This window comes from Uloborus diversus, chromosome 6 (assembly GCF_026930045.1).
Source record: "Uloborus diversus isolate 005 chromosome 6, Udiv.v.3.1, whole genome shotgun sequence".
Taxonomy (NCBI): domain Eukaryota; kingdom Metazoa; phylum Arthropoda; class Arachnida; order Araneae; family Uloboridae; genus Uloborus; species Uloborus diversus.
In genome coordinates this window covers 90,628,265-90,652,628 of record NC_072736.1, presented here as the reverse complement: position 1 = coordinate 90,652,628, position 24,364 = coordinate 90,628,265, and the positions used below count along the sequence as shown (strand labels likewise).

Genomic DNA, 24,364 nt, shown 5'->3' with positions numbered 1-24,364 from the left:
TTTTAAGTAAATAAAACCAATTTTACTTCCAATGTAAAATGAAGGCTACTGCAAAATTGCTACGGTAAACAAAAAACGACTCTTGCATTGAGTTGCCAATTTAGAATTGAAAATTTTCAACAATAACATTCCATTAATTCTAAAATCAACTTTGCATTCAAAACAGACGCCATTCGGAACTCCAGCGCTCGAATACGCTACCTTGCGGTGATTTACAAAACTGCAAATGAAACGTTCCACGTGTGTCTGTTGACGTAAACACAGGCAGTTTGTTCTGAGTATTTATTAACGCAATCGATGTGTCTTAGTTTGCTTTCAGCTACAGAAATTAATTCGTCACTTAGTAGTATTCTCGAGCTTCTCAAAATAATGTTAGTTTTCATTATTTCCTTAATAATTGGTAAAAGCGAAAATACTGGATTAACAAACTTGGATAACGTTATACAAGGTAAAAATTTTTATTGTTTTCTATGAATTCGTAAGAATGTGGGGTTTTTTTTAATCTTAAATTAATTAAACTTACCATATTTTACAGCAGCATTTAGTTGGAATGGACAGTATGCAAAATATTTTCTTGAATATATTATCGTAGAACAAAATGAATAACCGAGAAAGAATTTACTTTATTCCTTTTATTCTCAGCTGAAAGGTTTCGCCAAATTTGTTTAGGGTTATATAGTTTTGGTATTGTGCGAGCAAAGTAGCCTTGGCGAGATTTCGCGTTTTTAGTTAAACCATTTTTAATTTTTATCATGAGTGGAATAAAATGGTAGTAAGATTACAGAATTCGATAAGTGAAAGGAAATAATGGTCAATCAACTGAAAAGAAAACTACCACCATATATCCGTGAGAATTTTGTTGATGATTTGCATAACATGACACAATTAAATCGTAACTCAGAAATTAGAAAAATCGAAACAGAAAATTTTTAAATGAACCGATTCGGGAATTCGAGAGAAATAACTCAGCTACAAATGGAAAAAAAATAAGCGCTAGCCAAGCAAGGCAAAGAAGTATCATCTTCTTTCGATAATAATTTGTAATGTCATATTGAATTTTCTAGCATCAATTGTTGTTCTTGTCAGGCCACAATTATTATTTAGTTTTATCAAGAATTGATAAATATCGAATTCAACATCATGGAAATAGCTGCTTAGAACTACGAACTACGTAGTTTGCATTAATCTTTGACGTTTAGTAATGCTTCTTGAATTCTCATTTCTTTCTACGTGGGCCAGAATATCCACAAGACTTTGAAAATTAATTTAAAAAGAATAAAGCGAAAAAATGATACGTACGAACAAAAATCACAACACTTTTAGCATTTTCTTCGTTACCATGTGCGTTTGTTTTAGTTTTCAATTCCGCCATTAGACAGTGACTTCAGTGCCCCCTATAGTTCGTTGGAGTTGCGAATTGAATTGAGCAAAATCGAACTTTAGATCAGAAGATTTTTTATCGAACCTAACCAGATAATGAAAATCTGTTTTCAATGTGAAAAAAATTTCATAGAAATGAGAATTGGGTTTAAGCCTCTTTAGTTCCTTACCAGAAGCATGGTGTTCTCTTTTCTCGGCATTTTAAATGAAGTCATTAGTCTGTGTAAGCCCTAAGCATGATCATGTGCTGCATATTATGAGGTCCATTCGAATTTCTTCGATCTCATCCTATTCGAACGCGACCTTGACTGCGAAAATAGTGAAAAGTAGAGAACCTATTTCTATTTCTCTAATCTGAAACTGCGCCATGGCGTTTAATGAAAGGAAATAAAATTAATGTATGAAAGTGGCAACTGGCAACGAAGAAGATTAAAAACAAATGTCGGCCGGTGATCGGTTATAAGTAGTTATGAATTAATAAGTTAGTAAAAATGGCTGATCTAGACCCGAAAAGTTTATCTAAGCTACGTGTGATAGATTTAAGAGAACATCTGTCCAGCCGAGGTTTACCAACTTCAGGGTTAAAAGCGGAATTGGTGAAAAGATTACAAGAAGCACTTTTAGAAGAAGGGAAAAATGGTATGATTTTTTCTTTTGAATGTAACCTCAGTATAGTTTTTATGAAGCAGTTTCTTACTACTGAGTCTTCTCCGATCGTTTTTTAATTTACAAACCATGGGCTTCTTATGCATGTGGCCTAGCTAGGCAAAAGCAAGAAAAAACCGGAAATTTCGGGGATTTTTCTAGTTATTTTGAGAACTCAGTGACAGAAAGTTTTGTAGCTGTCTGCGACAAGCCTTTAGAACTTCATAATCTGTCTGCAAAATTTCGAGCGTGGTTTCAATAAAAAAAATTAGCGAGTCTTTTTTAAAATAATATTTGAAATAATGCAGGAGGTGCCCCCCCCCCCCCCCGTTCCAAGACGATGGCGCACCTCCTTTAATTCTTTGAAGCACTCCCCTCTCGAGCGATGCACCCCTCCCCCAAACTGAGCCCAAGATCTTTCTCAAATTACTTACCCCTAAAAGTTTCAACGGTGCAATCTGATGACCTCCCCCCCCCTCCAGCGGCAGAAAGTTTTGTAGCTGTCTGCGATAAGCTTTTAGAACTTAATAATCTGTCTGCAAAATTTCAAGCTTGATTTCAATAAAAAAAAGAGTTTTTTTTTAAATAATTATTTTTGAAATAAGGCAGGAGGTGCTCCCTCCCCACCCAAAGACAGTGCCCCCCCCCCCGAAACTAAGTCCAAAATCTTTCTTAAATTACCTCCTCCTAAAAGTTTCAATGGGTGCAAGCTGATAACCCCCGCCCCGCTGTCCTTGGTGGACACCTGACATTTGCAAAAATGTGTTGGCAATTAAACAGAGGTCTGTCCAGGATTTTTTCACAGGGTCTTTTTTTTTTTGTGAAAAATCAATTCATTTTGTGAAAAAGCAAATAATTTTGCGTGGAGGGGGAGGCAGAGTAAAATGAAATTTCAAAATGGGTGTTCATGTGAATTTTTTTCTTTTTCCCGCTATTATATTTTCTGTTTAATAATTGAAAAAAAAATCAAGCAATGGTTGAGCATTTAACCGTTTGAAACTCTTAAAAACCTCAGAATTTTGTTATATACATCTAAATTTCATGATTTCAATAAAAGTAAAAGATGAATTTATTTGTTTACCTCTTAACAAAGTGTATTAAACATAGTGATGTAAAATACCCGGGTATTTATTTTTAGGGGTAAATACCCAGGGTATATACCCGGGTAAATACCCAAAATGGGTAAATACCCGGGTATTTATTTCAAAAATTCATATTCATCTAAAATACTTATTTCTGTATGTATTCCATTATGTATATATACAACCAACCATATACAAAACAATAAATTTTTGCCCAAAAATTGTATTTTGATCACATAATTAAAGAATTATTATGTGAAGCTTAGCAATCTAATATGATATTCACATTAAATGTGTTGGATATGCCTAATCAATGTTGATAGCCAAATTTCAGATATAAAAAGCCATTCTACAAAAAGAAAAAAGCTTAACTGGTTACAAAAAAAGCAAACATCAATTTTTTAAGCTCCTAGTCTTTTATAACCCAGTAATATGTCCCTGCATGACATCAAAATGTAACAAAATGTCGCTCAATTTATTATTACAATTTATTTACCTATATCTTATGCAGAAATTTCCTCCAAACTTAGTTCAATTGTTCAGGTGTATTCTGTATCACACACACATATATATACACTCACACACATAATATACATAAACATTTAAAATTCATTTAAAATTTTTAATCTTTTATTTTAGGGTTTATGTTTAAGAAAGATAATAGTCACCTTTTAATACTACCTAAAATTTTTTTGCAAAATGCGCAATTACTAGGGGATTTACCCTGCCTTCGGATAAATACCCAAAAAAATATTTACCTTCCCACCCTACAGGGGAGCAAATGCAAATGAGCAAGGCAACAGAAAAGAAAATTTTGCTTTTTTTTTTGTTTTGTTTATTAATGTGAAAACTGTTTCTATATTTTCCATGATATCACTTAAATATCAATAAAATAAATAACACCATAGTTTCTTAATAACTTCTCAGTTTATTCTTCCAAACATCCCTCATGCTTCCTTTTTTTTCATTTTGGATATGACTAACCTAGATTGTGATTTTGAAATCCTGAAGTTCATAATGAATTGCTTATACTTCTCCAATTATGACATTGAAAAGAAAGGTTCTTTGGTTCACGATATGTTTCTTTTATGATTTCATCAAGTCTTCCAATAAAAAATATTATAAACTGTGTAATACATATGTATATAACAGTTTTACCAGTTATTTCATATTTAGATTTAAAAAAAAAAATTCTCATTCGCTTTTTTGCATTTTCTTATTAAATACCCAGTTTTTGGGTATTTACCCAGGCCTTGGGTAAATACCCGGGTAAATACCCAAAAAATATTTACCTACCCGCTGGGTATTTACCCGATCCACATCACTAATTAAACATCAAAAATTCAAAAAATCCGATTCTCAAAGAGATTGCAATTCACAAAGTGACGGCTCCAAAAGTGTAAAAACGGCCTCATAAAAGATTTTTTTTTTTTTGAATTTTAGAACTGCATTTTAGAGGCTTATGATAAACATATCATTTATATCTATCGACAAAGTTGCAGCAAAAACTAAAATTAAACCATCTATTCAGCATTTAAATGTTTTACTCAAACAAAAAAAGGAAATTTCATTTTAAAATCTTGAAATGATGGTTTTAATAGACTTTTCATTTATTTGCCTCCATATAAAGTGAAGTTAGCTTGAAAAAAAGGAGTAAAAGTTCGATTCTCATATCGGATGCAATCAGATTGCATTTTTCAAAATGAAAGCATTAAAAGTATAAAATGGTAAATAAAAAGTTTATTAATGTAAAATAATTTTAGAATAAGCATTTAACAGGTATGCCTGATGAATATTATTAATATCACTGACATATTCACCGAAAATTCGGAGTCGGGGGGGAAAAAAAGGATGAATAAACCATAATTTTAAAGCTGGTAATCCTATTTGAAGTGCTCACATTTCAATTCGCCGATAAAGGCTTTTTTTTTTTGGTAAGCCTTTAGGGAGAAGAAAAAGTCTTTACTCTGTATTTTCAGAGGACTTTATAACAACACTACTGCTAATGATTTGATGAAACAAGCAAGCTAAATTATTCACTATGTTATTAGATATTTATCGGTTGCATCACAAAAATGTGCTGACTTTTTTTTTTGTACGCAGTAATATATTTGGCCTAGTACACAGGGCTGGTTTTTACTCTCAGACGAAAGCCGGCACTAATTGCCGTTGTTCAAATTATATGAAACTTTTTTTTACAATTGTTTTGACTTTAAAGGAAAAATACAAAGGGTGTGCGACTTGAAAAATCAACTTTGGATTTTTTGGGGGCACCCTAATACACACCCACTGTAGGAGAATTGAACGGAAAAAGGTTTAGATTGATAAATTAGCTCATCTGAACATGGAATATTACTAAGAATTATCTATTTCTTTTTTCTTTCCCAAAAATGTCCATTATCATACTTTTATATAACACCCTAGTGCTCTTATTGATTGTAAGCCGGTCAGGTCAGTTTAATATCATCTTCTATAATAACATTTACAGCTTCTTTATTTGGTGAACACCCCCAAAGCAGAATACTACTAAATTTGCGACGTACGTCGCAGAACAGATGCCTGAGCTGCAGAACAATTCAGTTCAAATGTGAGAGAAAAACTGACAAATTTTCTGCAGAAATTCTGCAAATTTCAGTAACATTTTTGCAGAAAATCTGCAGAAACCGCGGTGCAGAAAATCTGCAAAAACTACGGTGCCGAAAATCCGTAGAAACTACAGATTTTCTACAAATAGCTTCCAACTCAAGATAGAATTTTTCAGAAATACTGCAGATTTCTCAAAATTAGAAGAAAATCTAAAATTTTTACAAATTACTATAATTTGGCGGAAAGCTCGCGATGTTGAATTTGATAAGTAAGAGTTTCCCAACCGATCTTCATCTACTTCCCACTCAATCCCTTTGCGTCCAGAAAATATTTAAATTATTTAGAAAGTTTTGAAGTGATTTATTATATGCAACCCAATCGCGACTCATTTTATTTATTATTTCAGTACTTTCTGTATTTAGTAACATTATTTTAATTGCTTTTCATGCCATGTAAAATTAACTAAAAAAATGTGTTTTGACACCTAGGTTCGGATTTTTATAAAATTTTGCATCTTTGCTCTTTCTATGCATTTTTAAAAGCATATAAACTAGTTTCGGAGAATGTCAATCGGTTTGATTTTATAGTTTTCATGATCAACGAATTTTCCAAATTCAGTGCTCTTTAATTAGTTATTTGGTTGAAAGCTGTGATGCTTCCGGAAAAATCTCATTTCCACAGAAATAAATAGCCACAGTCCAGTTAAAAAAAAAAAAAACGTATATGAAACGATTTTGATTTTTGACAACCAGTTTGTGGAAAATGCCACGTTTTTTCGCGTACAATGCTTGAAGTACTTGCAGAACAATTTTGGTCGAGGGCTTTTACGTTGCAGAACATCGTAAATTATTCAGCTTTGGGGGTGAACACTGTAGAAGCACTATTGTCACAAAACTTTAATTTTCACGAATTTTCCATGCCTGTCGTAATCACAAAAATTAAAGCCTTGCAAAATACTTTTGTTTTTCAACTTTCAGTCTGCTCATATAAAAGAAGTTTTGTTAAGAGGAGGAAAGGTTCATACCATCACTGGAAAATTTTCAAAATTAAGGCCTTAAAAACATGATTATCACGTCCCTTTTACTGAATACTTGTAGGCCAGCATTCGCTGACGTTAAAGTAAGTAATGGGTCACAAGAAATGCCACCGATCAATTTTTCGAATTGATTTACCACCTTCACACAATGTTTCAAACTTGAAGCTTCAAAACCAAAGTTGTAGAAAACACGATGTTATCAGGCCCGGATCTGCGTACCTACAGTGGCAAGGCGCCTACGTCCTTAAAGGACCCAACGTCCCACAAATTGAGAAAAAAAAAACTAGCACAAGTTGCAAATATTCACGGCTGGCTTTTGAGGCCTTAATTTTGTTGCAGTGAACCTCAAAATTTATAGATTCTGGCCTTGGATGCTCTTTAAAAAAGAGGAATTCTAAGCTCTTTTGTGAAAATGTTTCGAAATCAAAGTCCTTAAAACGAAGTTTTTAGTCGTTCAGTGATGTTATACAAAAAATTTCTAAGGTTCTCCTTTAAAATTAAACGAAAATAAGATTTTAAAAACAAAAATTTCATCTTTTTTTTTTTGCAGATATTAGAGGGAAGAGTTTCGAGGGTCCCTCTCTGGAAATTTTTGGATATTGAAGTCTTAAAATGCAGTTTTATGCCATATTTGGTAAGATGAGAGTCCTAGTAAATTTTCGAAGTTCAAGCCCCAAAATCCAAATTTAGATTATCTTTAATGTTGTTAGATAGCAGAACTCAGGGCCCTTCTTCAGGGAAATAGCTTCAAAATGGGTGCCCTGAAAACAAAATTTGAGCAAACTGTAATCATTTTGGTCCAGGGGGGGGGGGGGACTTTTGTGGCACAATTCTCTTATTTTCAGGTGGACTAGAAAAGAAAAAAGAGGGGAGTGAATTAGGATGGGAGCAGAGCATAATTAGCTGATCAAAAGTCATCAACTATTAAGTTTTTAATTCAGCGATTTCTTTCTTGAAAAATTATGTTTTTTTCCTAATATATCCCTAGCAGAGGTCGAAATTAGCATCAGCTACTTAGGTGCCATTGGCAACCAATATTTTTTTCTTAGGTGCCGTTATGCTTTACTTGGTTGCAATTTGCAAATGCGTTCAATAACATGCTGAAATTTATACTAAACTATAATATGCATGAAAACAAGCTGATATATATGTACAATGCATTAAAATAATGCATTTTGGAATCACCTGCTAAGTTTATACAAGTACCATAATTACTATTAACTTAATTTAGTGACATAAAAAAAAAAAAATATTGACAAGATGCAAAAGGATTGCAATCTCGAACACGATACGCAATTTTCCTCAAAGTACAAGTTTAGTGTTGGAATGATTTCGAAAATAAATTTATTCATTAAAAAGAAAAACAAACGCAGAAAATAAGTTAATCTGAAGTGGCATGCGACTAATTGTCAAAAAATATTAATATATTTACAAGATGCAAAAGGATTGAAAGGTCAAAAGCGAGAATACACTTCCCGCAAAGCACGTGCTCATTGTCCACATGTTTTGAAAAAAATAATATACTATACATTAAAATAAAAAAGAAAATAAGCTAACCTAAAGGTAGCATATGTAAAAACAAATTCTAGATTTTAAAAGTATTAAAACATTGACAAGATGCAAAAGGATTGCAATCTCGAACACGATACGCAATTTTCCACTAAGTAAAAACAAGTTTAGTGTTGGAATGATTTTGAAAATTTTTTATTCATTTAAAAGAAAAACAAACGCAGAAAATAAGTTAACCTGAGTGTCATGTGACTAATTGTCAAAATCTTAATATATTTACTTACAAGATGCAAAAGGATTGAAAGGTCCAAAACGAGAAGAAATTTCTCACAAAGCACGTGCTCATTGTCCGCATGTTTTGAAAAAAATAATATATTATAAATTAAAATAAAAAAGAAATTAAGCTAACCTAAAGGTAGCATAAGTAAAAATAATTCCTAGATTTTAAAAGTATTAAAACATTGACAAGATGCAAAAGGATTGCAATCTCGAACACGATACGCAATTTTCCACAAAGTAAAAGTTTAGTGTTGGAATGATTTCGAAAATAAATTTATTCATCAAAAAGAAAAACAAACGCAGAAAACAAGTTAATCTGAAGTGGCATGTGTCCAACTGCCAAATAATATTAATATATTTACAAGATTCAAAAGGATTGAAAGGTCAAAAGCGAAAATAAACTTCGGCAAAGCACGTGTTCATTGTCCGCATGTATTGAAAAAATAATATGTTATAAATTAAAATAAAAAAGAAAAAAGGTAACCTAATCGTAGCACATGTAAAAATAACTTCTATATTTAAAAAGTATTATAATATCGGCAAGATGCAAAAGGATTGCAATATCAAACACCGGAACTATTATTCCGAGAAGAACGTGTTCAGTATTGAAAATTGCATTTATGATGTGTTTTGAAAAACAATTAAGCGCAATTTAATAAATATCTTTAAAAATAATAATAAAAATAAAAAAAGCGAATGAACCGCCTGCACTAATCAACAAGAAAACTACTTATTGTTTCGAATCTTGCAGTAGGACAACCATCGATGAATCCAGTATCTTCCTTTTTTCCAAAATCTTTACAGACTTTACATACCATCAGGTCTTCACCCTTTCTTTCCAACCACGGAAACTGCTTTTGCCACTTGATGAAAGTTGCAGCGTTGACCCTTTTCCGTGTACATTTAGAAGTTGCATCTACTTCGTCTTTATTTTTTTCTATTTCGACTTCATCGGCAATCCTTGGCCGTTTATTTCCGCTAGTATTTAGTGGCTTAAAGTATGACTTTAAGTTACGTTTACTCATATTTTCAACAAATAAAAAATGATGGTAGCGATGATTAAAAAAAAAGAAAGAAAAAAAGATGAGCGAAATCCTGTGGGAAAAAAAAGGAATCCTCGTGCTCGCCGTGCGTTCGTGTTACAACGGGGGGGTCGAACTTGAAACATGAAGAAGATCAGACTATCTGCTCAAACAACCCTGAGATGAGTCCGGTTTTGGAGGGGTGGGGCGATCGGGGGTAAACAACACTAAGGGAACAAAGGGGAGAAAAGATTACTCCAGAGAGAGGAGGAATGGAGGGGTGTGCTTGCAATGACACTGGCTGCTACAGTTCGCGGGCGAAGGTGGGGGGGGGGGAGGGATTGTTCAAGCTTTTCCGACTGAAAGCGATACTTCCAGGAAATTTTCCGCGATCGCAACGCACGCAGATGTTTTTGGAGACAAATCTTCCGAAAGTGAAAGCTTAGTAGGGGGGAAAGCTAGGCGTCACAGTGACGACTACGTTTCAAATCGCGGTCGTCAAAATGAAATTTACAGTTGCAAAATACGACTAACGACCGCTAATTTCGAGCTCTGATCCCTAGGCCCCCTTCTGGTTGCACCACAGGACTGAGGTGATTAAAATTCTATGTCTCCTTGACATTACCAAAGGTTCATTGATGTGAATGAAGATGTTTTTTAAAAACTAGATTATTTTTTATCTAGGGGTGTTAATGTCTAATCAAGTTTTCTGAGTCGCACTTGAAATTGTCTGAAATTTTTTATTCTGTGGTAAAATTTAAATGTAAGTGAAAAAAAAAAAATATGCATTTTAGACACCATTGCTAAACTATTTAAAGTGCAAAAAGGTTGCGCATGGGTGGCATGAATGTTGGTGGTGTAAACAAAAAAAAGCTGAAAAATCGTAAAGTAATAATTAAAAACAGCGAGAGCGGATGCAAAATTTGAAGAATCGATACTAAACGCGACAATTAAAAAGAGAGAGAGAGAGAAAAGAAGTCTGCCTTTTTTCCCCTAGTCCCTTCTTTTAAAGAGTAACTACTTTTTCAGAAACTTAATTTAACTAAATTTTAGCACATTTTGGGAAACTGACATTCGTGTTGTGTGAACCTTAGTAAGTGCGAGAACAAATTGATTGATAACATAGAATGGTTGCAGGAAATTATATCGAATTTTAGTTATCACTATATTTTACATTAAGATGCTTAGACATTTTAGTTAATAAATGCGTAAGAATGTTTTCGATATTTAAATGGATGAAAAAATTGTTTTTTATGAAAAAGAACTGCTGTTTTCGAAATGAAAGACAAGTGAACTGCAATTCACAACCATTTTGTGGATAGAAAAGAAATACGAAATATAAAGCAAAACTTACCGAAGTAATTTGTATGCTTTGGGGTGGCGTAGTTTTTTTCCAGCAGTATTCTTTAACCATGAGGAGAGGTTGGTAAAAAGACGAATAATAAAGTCTTCAGTCGAATCAAATAATAGTCTTGTACTTAACATTTCTGGCAAAACTCACAAAACACAGTAAGGCTTGAATCTACGAAATGACTTTTTTCCCTCGAAATATGGAATACATATTGCTGGCGATTGACGCAAAAAGCAGCTAACAATTTTCTATTTACTAATTAGAGTCCAGATTGTTTGTATACAGCCCGTACATGCCTAGTTCTTGGTATGCAGAGAAGTACATTGCAAGAGCTAAATAATACTTTTTATAAAAAGCTCAATCCTACAAAATTGAGTGGAAATCTATCGTTTCCACTCATAAAGCCAAACAGGTTGTCTCTGTTTCTCATTCATTTGCAAATCTGATAGAAGCATGATTGTGAGGAGAGATTATGCTCTTTTATAGCAGCTCGATGTAGTGCAAAACAAATAACAGAAAGAAACTTCTGTGCTGATGAAGTGAAAACAGGGGTGTGGAGTCGGAATCGGACTGATTTTGGGGTAAAGAGGTCGAAGTTGCTCGAAAACATGCCGACTTCGGGTTTCTTTATTTCTTAAATTTTCACCGACTCTCTTTGCATTTTTAAAAAACTGACTACCAATTAATTTGATTGCATGCTACTAATAAGAAAATGCTTGTCATTGTAGCAACCAGCTAGCTTGATTGTTTATCAAGCTGTCTGTAACAGCTACCTATCGTCTCCTAGTTTGCTTATTTTTAAACCTTATTTAAGTGATAGCAACTGTCATCAAATAGTTTTTTGCCTAAAATTTCCTATGTAAGCACTTTCAAATAAAAATAATAATATATTTTTTATCTCGATCTCAGTTATGAAATAGTAAAAGGAATGTATGAATCGCTTGAGCAAATCGTGAAACTTCTGAGGGTGCTTGGCAGAAGCGTAACTTGGCCATGTAAAGTGGGGGGGGGGGACTTTTTTTTTATGGGAAAGGTATTTGATTCATATTCTGCCATCCAACTAAAATAATGAAAAAATTTACTTTTCAGAAAATAAATGAATAAATTTAAGAAATCATAACTTTTAGCGCAATGTATGCTATTCAGTTTAAACAGAACCTAGCTACAGAGAGTAATGCGCTCATACAACCTATGCCCCTAAATTTTAGATTTTCTTCGTTGATGTTCAAGGAACAAAAGGTACAGGGGTCTCAGCGGAATTTCTAGAAATTGAAGCTTTAAAAACGTGATTATAGGCCAAATTTATCGGAGTTAGGGTAATGGATGGAGGACTGTCCCCGATCTATTTCTTTCTTAATAGGTTGATTTCAGTTCCTTCACCCCCTGCTTTCTACATTAAAGTTTCAAAAACGCAATTTTAGACAAACGTTGAGCATTTTACGGGAAGGAGGTTCTGAAGCTCTTCCCTGGTAAAGTTTTCAAAATCATGGTGCTAAAAACAAAAGTAATGTTTTACATTCAGGTGCTATTCCACTTAAAATTTTTGTAAGTGTAGTTTAAAAAACCTACTTGCTTATGATGTTGGAGGAAGGTGGTATAGGGACCCTTGCCTGAATATTTTCTGAAATTCAAGTCTTAAAAACGCGATTGTATGGCCATCTTTTGTAATATTAAGGCCTGTGCTTTTTCTAAATTAAAGCTTGAAAAACGCAATTTTAAGCGATTTTAGACGTTGTTCGGTGATTGGGGTATTTCCCCTGGAAAAATCGCGAAATTGAAGACCTGAAAATGAAATTTAAGATGCTCCATAATTCTTCCGGTGTGTGAGGGGGACTTCGGAGGAGTAGTATTTTCAACACTTTCTTATTTTCAGACGAACTAGACAAACGAGCTGATGTGTGCATCACATGACATCCTTTTAAACCAATTTAATGTTATTTCCCCATTATTGCAATTTTAATGTGACTCAAGAGTTAACTCTCTAAATATCGCCAACAATGGTCACATTAAAACCGGATAAAAAAGAAAGCGCCAAGTTGGCAACAAAACTTGGCGACCAAAAGACTAGCGATTTATCGCCAAGTGTCCGCCAAATTATAACACCACTTGAGTTTGCATCGATATTTACAACATGATTTTACCCCAAAAAGGGCAAAAGGCCCCTTTAGAAACACCCGAATGCAACCAAAAGGGGAGGTGCACAACTAGACCCCACTAGGAGTCTACGTACTAAATTTCAACTTTCTAGGATTTACCGTTCTTGAGTTATGTGACATACATATGTACATACAGACGTCAGGAGAAAACTCGTTGTAATTAACTCGGGAAAGATCAAAATGGATATTTCGGACGTCCATACAGGTACATATTAGTGATGTTCCGGATATTCGTATCCGCGGATATCCGAGGGAAAATAAAGATCTGTATCCGTATCCGTAACTTTTTTGAGGGATCTTAAACGGATCATTTCTATTCTAAACATTTTTAAATATTTGAATAAAAGACTCTGAATTCCATTTGAATTAGGTTTTATTCCCAATTTAAATCATAAGGTATCATTTCAGAAGCCAATCTGTTACTCCCCCCCCCCCTTGTTGCAAAAAAGGAAGGGGAAATAAGTTTTAAAAGTGTATATCAGTGTGTCTTTTTGTGGCATCGTAGCTCCTAAACAGATGAACCAATTGTGATAATTCATTTTTTGTTCAAACGGTGACTTGATCGAAAGTGTTCTTAACTTGGCCTCGTTTTCGTAGAAATTCAATTACTGGAGATATTAATTAAAAACCGATTTAAATTTTTCCACAATTATGGTAGTAAAAATTTACCCGTACGTTAAAATGTTGGCCCTAATTGAGAGAACGAAGTTTTCTGCGCTTGATATTTATTTGAAACTTTTAACTTATATACAGTAGGAGCTATAATCTAGTTAAGTAAATTTTAAATGCCACGGAAATATGAGATGCATGTTCAGGTGTGACTGCTATTATTTTAAATGCAATTCTAAGCCTTTATACGCGTGATTGGTAGCGATTTCATCGTCCGAAGATAAGGAGAAAAAGCTCAATGATTTAAAAATTTACCTGCTGTCAGTTCATATTTGTTAAGGGGAGTTTTTTTTTTTTTTTTCACTTTTTAAAACTTTACTGCTGCTGTGCATCTCTGTGGAACCTAAACCGATCGAGATTCTCCAAAAATGTTTTACATGCTTCCTAAAATGCATAAAAAGAGCAAAGATACAAAATTTTCTAAAAATTCTTCTAAGAAATTAAAATAATGTTTAAAAAAATAATAAATTACTTAAATAATAAGTAAAATGAGTCGAGTTAGGGTAGCAAATAATAAAACACTTAAAAACTTTCTAAATAACTGAATTATTTTCTGGATACAAAAGGATTGAAATCTCAAACAAGACACGTAATTTTCGGCGATAGACATTGAAATTAGAGACGTACCGAGTACTCGGTAACTACTCGGTACTCGGCCTACTCGGCCAATTTGCCGAGTACTCGGTACTCGGCCAAATTCTGATCAGATACGCGGCCAATACCGAGTAGTTGCAAAAAATTGAATATTGTCCAAGAGATACTAAAATTTATTAAAAAAAAAGAGCAAGCATTATATTCTGCAATCACTTACAATTAAAATTTATAAGTCAAATTTAAATTTTGAGAATAATGAAGTTTGTAATGCTTCAATGGAATAAATCTTTATTTTAATGTCCCCAAAGTTAATAAAACTTATTTATTAAAAAATTACACAAAAAAGGTAAGTATAGAAAATATGGAATTTTTATATTAAAAATGGATTTTTGCTACAAACAAAAATTAGTAATAAAAATGTAAAAATACCTTTGCTTAAAAAATAAAAGGAAATAAAACAACGTTAAAAGCACAATACAGGAACTCTGCAGACACGTGTTTTGGCATTTCAAGGAATTCCTTTTTCAATGCACAAAATGGGGGCTCGTAGATTTAAAGGCATCCGACAAAAGTCAAATTTTTTTGTTGAATGTCTTTACATTCTTTAGCTTACATGTTATGCAGTGAAAAAGACGTTACTTGCAACGGGGGGGGGGGGGGGGGGGGGCAGAAACACGTGTCTGGAGTGTTCCTGCACATTTGTTTTATCTGCTTTAAAAATTATTTATGTTTGGTGGACTAGAACTATAATTGATTGGTATACAGTGAAACCCCTCCTAACGGACACCCCTCAAAGGTGGACAATTTTTAATTCCCCAATTCCAATGCAAATAACATTATTAAACCCCTGTCCTGCGGACACCTCTATATTGCAGACAAAAAAATTTGTCCTGTTAGTGTCCGCATTAGAGGGATTTTACTGTAATTTGTTTTAATTCCAACTTGATTAATCATACTTTTTATTTATTTATTTTTAATTTTAAAAATTATTTTTTTGTAAAATTTTTGACTCAAACAAAATTATATATATAATGCGTAATTAAATTTCAGCAGGAATTTAGTTTTAAAAACTATTATATGGACAAGGAGGTCTATACTACTATTCCAATAAGTTCAAAATTCATCACATGTGTGTCGGTGGTTCTTCTTAAAACATAATTGGTACTTGGTAACTCGGCCGAGTAGTGCAAGGCCGAGTACTCGGTATCTCGGTACTCGGCCGAGTAGTGAAAGGCCGAGTACTCGGTGCTCGGCTACTCGGCCAAAGTGCTACTCGGTACGTCTCTAATTGAAATGTATAAAAAAAAAAGGTTTATGGAGGAAACTGCAGTGGATGAGGGTCGATTGAGGGAAAAACCAAAAGTGTTAGAAAAATCAGAATCTTTTCAGATTTAAAATATGAAATTTCTGCAGAAGCTTTGCGCAAATTCTGTAGATTTCTTTAAGTTCAAAGTAAATCTTAAGTTCCTGCAGATGACTTATCGAATTCAACATTTTTTGCGAGTTTTCCGCCGAATTGTTGTAATTTCCAAGAATTTTAGATTTAATTGTATTTTAAAGATATCTGCAGACTTTTTGAAAAATTTTATCTTGAGTTGGAAGATATTTGCAGCAAAACTGCAGTTTCTGCAGATTTTCTGCAGAAATTTCACAGAAATCTGTAGAATTGCTGCAGAAAATTTGAGTTTTTTCTCTCACATTTGAGTAGCATTGTTCTGCAGCTCAGGCATCAGTTCTGCGACGTGCATCGCAAATTTAGTAGTATTCTGCTTTGGGGGCTATTCGTACAAAGCTGTATACCGCTACATTTTGGGTAAAATTTGCCCCAGACATACATGTACCCGACTTCTCTGCGCAATATATTGCAATATTTTTGGTGAAATTTTTAAGATGAAATTTAAGATTTATGGAGATGTTATTGGGGAATTTTTTTACGAATTAAAGTATTTCAATTTTTATAAACTCTGAGATTAAGTTGAGGTGTTACCCACCAGATGGGTGTTATCCAGGAAGGGGGGGGGGGACTGCCCTCTCTCAAGAAAAGTTTTTTTGACTCAGCAAAAAAAAAAAAAAAAAATCTCTCAAGTTTCAGTTTTCAAAAGTTGAAAGCACAGGTTTTGATCAACATCTGTTTGTTAAACATTAAAGTGGAGCAAATTAATCCTATTCAATTTTTTAAAAAATGGGATTTTTTAGTAATCTCACTTTAGAAATTGCAACTGTTGGATAATTTGATTTTCAAATTGAATTTCTAACATTGTATACATCTTAGGCTTACAATAAAATACAACGCAAAAATTTCATAACAAGGAATTAATATTTCAATCCCTGTTTTGGGATTCCCCCCCCCTTCCCATGAGGAGATGCGATTTGAAAAATAAATAAATAATAAAAAAAAGTCAGAGTCGGACGTTTCAAAATCCAGGAGTTGGAGTCTGCCATTTTTCTTCCGACTCTGCAGCCCTGAGTGAAAGAATAGTAGTTAATTTAGTTTAGTGCAGCTGTTTCGGAACTACTATCAGAGCCACAAAAAAAAAAAAAAAAATTGAACCCGGGGGGGGGGGGGGGGAGGTTATGGAGGAATGAGTTAGTCTCTCCCAAAACTAGTAAGGACATAAAAATACCAGAGTATATTTATTTGCTGTAATTAAAAAACAAATCACAATTTTCAGTATTAAATTTTTTTCTCTGTGTATTTTTGCTGTAAATGCTGCTGCTGTAAAAAAATAATTAAAAAAAAACTTTTAGTTCTGGTCTGGGGGCGGCTGCAGCCTCATAGCCGCCCCCCCCAGGTTCGCCACTGTGTTAAAATATTTAATAACTGCATTGTTTTTCTCAATCAAGTGCAAAACCCCCCAAAAAAATATTAAACAAAATTCTAAGAATCCAAGATTATTTCTGATATCCTAAGATTCTGAGGGAAAACCTAAGTGCTGGCAGCTCTGCTCTTGACCCTTCTAAATAACGCTGGAGAGAGGCCCAGCAACTTAAGGTTCAGAACCAGTGGTTGTTTGTCTTAATTTGCACCCAGAAGTTTCTGTTTCACAAAGGAAGATGTTTGTCTTCTATCTTCAATATATTTCTTTCGATCTTATGGAAAGGTGAAAAAATGGAGACTATCCATAATAATAGCTTCAAATTTTTCAGGGGTGGGTGGTTGTTGAAGACCATAGCGTGAAATTAACAAAAAAATGATACACTCAAAATAGTAATGTTTGTTTTTGTTAGTAGTTGTTGTCCTAAAATTTTATCAAAAGCATTTTCTAAATCTCCATTCTGACCCCTGTTAAATACCAAGTTTATGTAAAAAAAAAAAAAAAAGAGAGAAACACTGGTGAACTTTGTAAAATGTTTTGACATATATCTTTCAGGCCCATGGGTCAAAAATTGTTGAGAAAGTCTGTCGTAAAATATTTAGTATTTACTATGAAATTTGTTGCTGGATGCTTATATACCAGGGGTCTATCCAGGATTTTTCACAAGGTCCTTTTTTTTGTGAAAAATTAAATAATTTTGTGAAAAATAATTAATTTCGCAAAAAAAAAAAAAAAAAAAAATTGTTAAAACGAAATTTTATAATTTAGAGATGGCACAAACTGCATTGATTAAAGTTGAGTGTTTTCCTTTTCTATGTCGAGAATATCATTCTGGAGTGTTTTTCTGATATTTGGCGGGGGGGGGGGGGCATCGCTCTCTCAAGTATCAATATTTATCTACCATTCTACATTTTGTTAAATTATACTACAAATATTTCTGTCCAGTATTTAAAATAATTGTAACAAAAAAAATAAATAAATAAAATTCAGAATAGGGTTCAGCATTTAACTTTGTGACCCAAGACACTCTTAAAAAGCACAGAATTTCGTTTAAAACGTATAAATTCCGTTATTTTAACAAAAATAAAACGTTATTTTAATTGTTTACCTTTTAACAAAGCGTAATAAACATCAAAAATTCGAAAAATCGGATTCCGATAGCGGATGCAAAGAGATCGTAATTCACAAAGTGAAGGCATCAAAAGTATAAAAACGACTTGTAAAAGAAATATTTTTGATAAAATTATTTTAAAATTGCATTTTAGAGTCCTATGATAAACATTTCATTAACATCTGTAGACACAGTTGAAGCAAAAAAAAAAAAAAAATAAAAAAAAAAAAAAAATAAATAAATAAAAATAAAATAAATAAATAAATAAATGAAATAAAATAAACTATCTATTCAGCATTTTAATTTTTGACTCATAACAGAAAATGGAATTTTGCTTTAAAAACTTGAAATGAGAGTTCTAACAGAAATAAAGAGACTTTTCATTTATTTGCATCCTAATAAAGCGAAGTTAGCTCGAAAAAAGAACAAAATATGACTCTCATATCAGATTTAAAGGATTGCATTTTTCAAAATGTAGACATCTAAAGAAAAAAAACGGTAATTAAAAGAGTTTATTTAAAGTTAATCATCCTTGTTAGCATCGAAAAATCAAAACCCATATAATTTTCTCCCAAAATAACAATTAAACATCACACCGCACTGTAAAAACGCAAATATTGACAAGCTAGTAAAATGAGAATATTTTCTAATCAAGTCATTATAAAGGTTCAACGCCAGATGCTAAGTGGTGATAATTTTGAACCCTATCTGAAGCGATCATATTTTTTCCCCACCCTTACTATCCTTTTGCAGTTCTAAGTTCATTTCGCAGATATGTATTATTATTGTTTATTAAATCATGAGCGGGGAGAAAAGTGCTTACCAATGCCTTTTCAGAAAAGTTTACAACAACATCGCTGCTAATTAGCTGTGATAGAACAAACAAACAACCATTATATTTATTTGGCAGTAGCAATTATTTATCGCTTGCAGGAGCACTGCAAGAGTGCCGATTTTTTTCTTTCAAAATTAGCCGATTTTGTATAAGCTGATCCCTCTAATTTGACTTCAAAAAAGGTTCCAAAAATTATCGGTTTATACACAGAAATATGCATTGTTTTGCTTTCAGATTTGCTCTTTCAATTAACAATCTGTGAAAGATCCGATCTTGTTTATCAGAATTTTGTGAAGGGTTCGTTTTGTTTGATCGGGATTTTGTGAAAGATCCGTTTTTGTTTGATCGGGATTTTGTGAAAGGTCCGTTTTGGTTGATCGGATTTTTATGAAGGGTCCGTTAACGGACCCAAATATCCTCTGGCCAGACCCCTGTATAATATTCTTTTAAAAATGAGCATTTTGTTTTCATAATGGTAAAGTGTATTTAATTCATTACAGATGGTGTACAAGATGCAGATGACCAGACTATGTCTAGAGACTCTGACGAAAATTCGTCCGAAATGACTGATAAAAGTAGCAAATCAAATGCAAGTACAGAAAATGAATCTTGTCAGAATGATGAAGAGGAGCAAATGGAAGTAGATGAAGAAGCACATGAAGCAGAAAGGAAAGAGGATGAGAGATTGAGGATTGAAGCTGAAAGAAAAGAGGAAGAGGAGAGATTGCGTGCTGAAACAGAAAAACAAGCAGCTGAGGAAAGGGCAAGAGTTGAAGCAGAAAAAAAAGCAGAAGAAGAGAGATTGCAAATCGAAGCAGAAAGAATAGCAGAAGAAGAGAGATTGAAAATCGAAGCAGAAAGAATAGCAGAAGAAGAGAGATTGAGAATTGAAGCTGAGAAAAAAGCAGCGGAGGAAAGAGCAAGAATTGAAGCTGAAAGAAAAGCAGCTGAGGAGAGAGCAAGAATTGAAGCTGAAAGAAAAGCAGCAGAGGAGAGAGCAAGAATTGAAGCTGAAAGAAAAGCAGCTGAGGAGAGAGCAAGAATTGAAGCTGAAAGAAAAGCAGCAGAAGAGAGAGCAAGAATTGAAGCTGAAAGAAAAGCAGCAGAGGAGAAAGCGAGAATTGAAGCTGAAAGAAAAGCAGCAGAGGAGAGAGCGAGAATTGAAGCTGAAAGAAAAGCAGCAGAGGAGAGAGCGAGAATTGAAGCTGAAAGACAAGCAGCTGAGGAGAGAGCAAAAATTGAAGCTGAAAGAAAAGCAGCAGAAGAGAGAGCAAGAATTGAAGCTGAAAGAAAAGCAGCAGAGGAGAAAGCGAGAATTGAAGCTGAAAGAAAAGCAGCAGAGGAGAGAGCGAGAATTGAAGCAGAAAGAAAAGCAGAGCAAGAGAGATTGAAAATTGAAGCTGAGAGAAGAGCAGAAGAGGAGCGATTCAGAATTGAAGCTCAAAGGAAAGCAGAGACAGAAAGATTGAAATTAGAAGCTAAAAGAAGAGCTGAAGAAGAACAATTAAGAATTGAAGCTCAGAGAAAAGAGGAAGAGAGATTGGTTGTTGAAGCTCAAAGAAAAGCTGAGGAAGATCGTCTGAGAATTTTAGAAGAAAAAAGAAAAGCTGAAGAGCAAAAAAGAATTGAGGAAAAAAAGAGAGAAGAGCAGCGAATTCGAGAAGATAAAAGAAGACTTGAAGAAGAAGAGAAGAGAAAAGCTGATAGAGAAAAAAAAATTAAAGAGCAACGAATGGCAGAAGAGGAAGAAATGAAAAGAGAACAAGAAAAGTGGCTTGTCGAAGAGCAGATGCGTAAAGCACAGGAAGAGCATAAGAAGAGATTGAAGGCAGAAGAGGAAAAACGCCTGTTAGCAGAAGAACAGCAAAAGCAAGTGCTTGAAGAACAACAAAGATTAGCAAAGGCTGAAATGAAAAAGCAAAAGCAAACAGAGAAGGAAATTGACCAGTCAAGTTCAGCAAAAGGCATTTCTTCTACTAGTTCTTCTTCATTTCATGCAAGTTCATTAACAATACCTCCTCCTCCTCCTACAACACTTATGTCAAATTTCCCACCACTACCATCTATGCCCCCTTCAAATGCCCTAAGTAATTCAAACGTGTCAGTTGCGCAAGAAACATCAAAATTTACTACCATGTCATTTCCACCATCTAATATTAAATCCAATCCTAGTGGAGAATTTCAAATTCTCAGTGACAGCGAAGTTCAAGAATTGGATCTGAACTTTAACTCAGAAGAAAGTATGGATACTACTGAAGTTCCCTCTGATATCAAGCTTCCTCAGGCTTTGGAAAAAGTATTAGCATTGAAAACAGAGCGTGCTCAACAATTAGGTGTTGATCCTGATGCAGTTGTGCAGCCTGATCAAGCAAATGAAGAAAAGACACCAACTCTTGTCAAACCAACTGTTGTTAGTTTGGTTTCAGTTGATGAAGATGAATATATTGATGATGAAAATGCATTGAATAAAAATAAGGAGGCTAAAAGCAAGCGAAGGAAGAAGAAAAAGAAGAAGAGGCATACTGAAAAAACAGCTGAAGGGAAGAAAGATTCTACAAAACGATCTGAAACTTCTAAAGAAACAAGTGTTGACATAGATGTAGAATATGTCCAGGAAGTAATTGATGTTTCTGATCCTTTATATTCCCAATTTATGAGAATATTTGAAAAGTTCAAGTTGTCTGAAAATGAAAAAGGGAAAGAAGATACGGCAGCAGATGCATCCAAAGATGCAAGCAAAGAAGAAAATATAAACCCAATGGCTCTGAGGAAAAAACCTATGGATTTAGATGACGATGATGAACAAGATGAAGATGACAAAAAAGAGGAAGAAAAACCCAAGCTGTCTAAGAGAAAGCTAAAAAAGTTAAGCCGTATGACTGTTGCAGAATTAAAACAAAAAGTTAATCGCCCAGAGCTTGTTGAAATGCATGATGTAACAGCTAAAGATCCTGTTCTTTTATTACATCTAAAAGCATCTAGGAACACGGTTCCTGTTCCCAGACATTGGTGTTTTAAGCGAAAGTATTTGCAAGGGAAAAGAGGCATAGAGAAACCTGCTTTTGAACTTCCTGATTTCATAAAACGAACAGGTATTATGGAGATGAGACAAGCTTTGCAAGAAAAAGAGGATCAGAAAACTATGAAAGCAAAAATGAGGGAACGAGTGAGACCAAAATTAGGAAAAATTGACATTGATTATCAAAAGCTTCATGATGCCTTTTTTAAATGGCAAACAAAGCCAAGAATGACGATTCATGGAGATCTTTATTACGAAGGTAAAGAATTTGAAACAAGATTGAAAGAAAAAAAACCTGGTGATTTGAGTGATGACTTAAGAACAGCTTTAGGCATGCCTACTGGTCCTAATGCTAATAAATGCCCTCCACCTTGGCTTATTGCTATGCAGCGTTATGGTCCTCCACCATCTTATCCAAATTTAAAAATTCCAGGCCTCAATGCACCTATACCTGACAGTTGCTCATTTGGTTATCACGCTGGAGGCTGGGGGAAGCCTCCTGTTGATGAAACTGGGAGACCTTTGTATGGTGATGTCTTTGGAACTCAAATTACAGATAATCAACCTCACATTCAAGAAGAAGAAATAGATCATACTCTATGGGGTGAGTTGGAATCTGAATCCTCTGAAGAAGAAGAAGAGGATGAAGAAGATGAAGAGGAAGAGGAGGAAGAGAAAGCGGAAGACGAGAGTGGTCTTGTTACTCCAGCTGAAGGACTAATAACCCCAAGTGGCTTCAGTTCAATACCAGCAGGTATGGAGACTCCAGACATGATAGAATTGCGTAAAAGGAAAATTGAAGCCGAATTAGAAGGTGGTGAGACTCCTGCACTCTATACAATACTTCCTGAAAAGAAAACAGAACGTATAGGTGCAGCAATGATGGGTTCGACACATATTTATGATTTAGCTGCTGCCATTCCTGGAAGCAAACTTAGAATGCCAGGTACATCATCTGTGCCACCTCAAGGAATTGAAGTTGCCTTAGATCCTAGTGAGCTGGAAATGGACACTGCTGCTATGGCAGCAAGATATGAGCAGACTATGCGTGAACAGCAATCTCAGTTAGAAAAAGAAGATTTGAGTGATATGGTTGCTGAACATGCAGCAAGACAAAAGAATAAGAGGAAGAAACAACAAATGGATAGTGCAAAACCTCCCAAGAAATACAAAGAATTCAAATTTTAATGGTGTTTCATGTAAATTTATTCATTACTATATGTATACAGCCAAAATAAAAATTATTTCATCAATTTAGAATAAATTAATTCTTATTGGGACTTCCAAGTAAGATATAAACTTTGTTTATTTATTTTTTTAATGATTCAAAAAGTATCAAGTGTTAGTATTGGCTATAAAACCTGTAAATTTATGCAAGGGTGAACGTTTTCCGTCTTTTTAGAAAAAAAAATTGGGATAAATGAAAGTTCAAGTGAATAATTCAAATCTGAGATAAGTTCAGATAAATTAGCTTTTTTATTTAATTGCACTATATGATCATAATAATGAGTAGTAGAAGTAAACTACTATTCATTACCTAATGGTGAAAAATGAATTATTCTTGTATCATGATCATTTGTTTTAATTTTATTTCTTAAGCAACAATCATCATAGTTATTCATTATTTTTTTTTTTATAATTTTTATTTTTGAATGCTTTTTATATAAATAAGTTTTTATTTTTTGTTAATGACGTATGAATTTTTGTATAGAATCCTTTTATTTACTCAAAAATTTAATTTAGAAATCCTTTCAATTTAAAAATTCTAGTCTTGAGAATTTTTGAAATTTTCACCCCTGCATTTATATGAACCATATGATTAGAATTAACTTCATACACTTGACACAAACTAAGCTGGTTATTTATTATTATTTTTAAGTTATTTTTTATTTTACTTAATTCATTACATTAAAACCACTATAAAGTGTTAAGTAAACTTTAAAAGAGTTGTTCTTTGTCTTTTAAATCTTGCATAGTACTACTGTAGTATAAGTGTGCTTGCAGCTTGCACTATAAAATGTGCTAATTTTGAAGACTTATTTTTGAAAAAAGGCAGCTTGATATGCTGTGATGTTGTTGCAAATTCTGAAGGGAAAAAGTAAAGAAAAAAAGCAACTAGCATTTCTAAGAGAAAAATCTTTTGGTAGCTAGCACCTTTACTATTTTGTTCGCTCTTTGCAAAAAGTCCTGGAGACTGGAAAAAGTTTGGAAAATGAAAATTCAGATTTTCCTAATGTTTGAAATGCGTACTCTATTGCATTGATCTAAAAGAAT

At 33.7% G+C, this 24,364-nt stretch overlaps 1 protein-coding gene across 1 annotated transcript; it reads left to right on the top strand.

Moving 5' to 3' along the window:
• The first annotated feature begins 1,809 nt into the window (after positions 1–1,809).
• LOC129223958 (splicing factor 3B subunit 2-like) lies at positions 1,810–23,335 on the top strand. Its single transcript, XM_054858342.1, has 2 exons — positions 1,810–2,019; positions 19,572–23,335. Exons 1-2 carry the CDS (start codon positions 1,872–1,874, stop codon positions 23,276–23,278), a joined length of 3,855 nt encoding a protein of 1,284 aa, XP_054714317.1. The 5' UTR covers positions 1,810–1,871; the 3' UTR covers positions 23,279–23,335.
• The last annotated feature ends 1,029 nt before the right edge of the window (positions 23,336–24,364 follow it).

Excerpts from the sequence above, each read along its gene's own strand:
- LOC129223958 (XM_054858342.1), top strand. The coding sequence starts at position 1,872 with ATGGCTGATCTAGACCCGAAAAGTTTATCTAAGCTACGTGTGATAGAT. Across the intron at positions 2,020-19,571 it reads TTTAGAAGAAGGGAAAAATG|ATGGTGTACAAGATGCAGAT; the intron begins GTATGATTTTTT and ends AATTCATTACAG.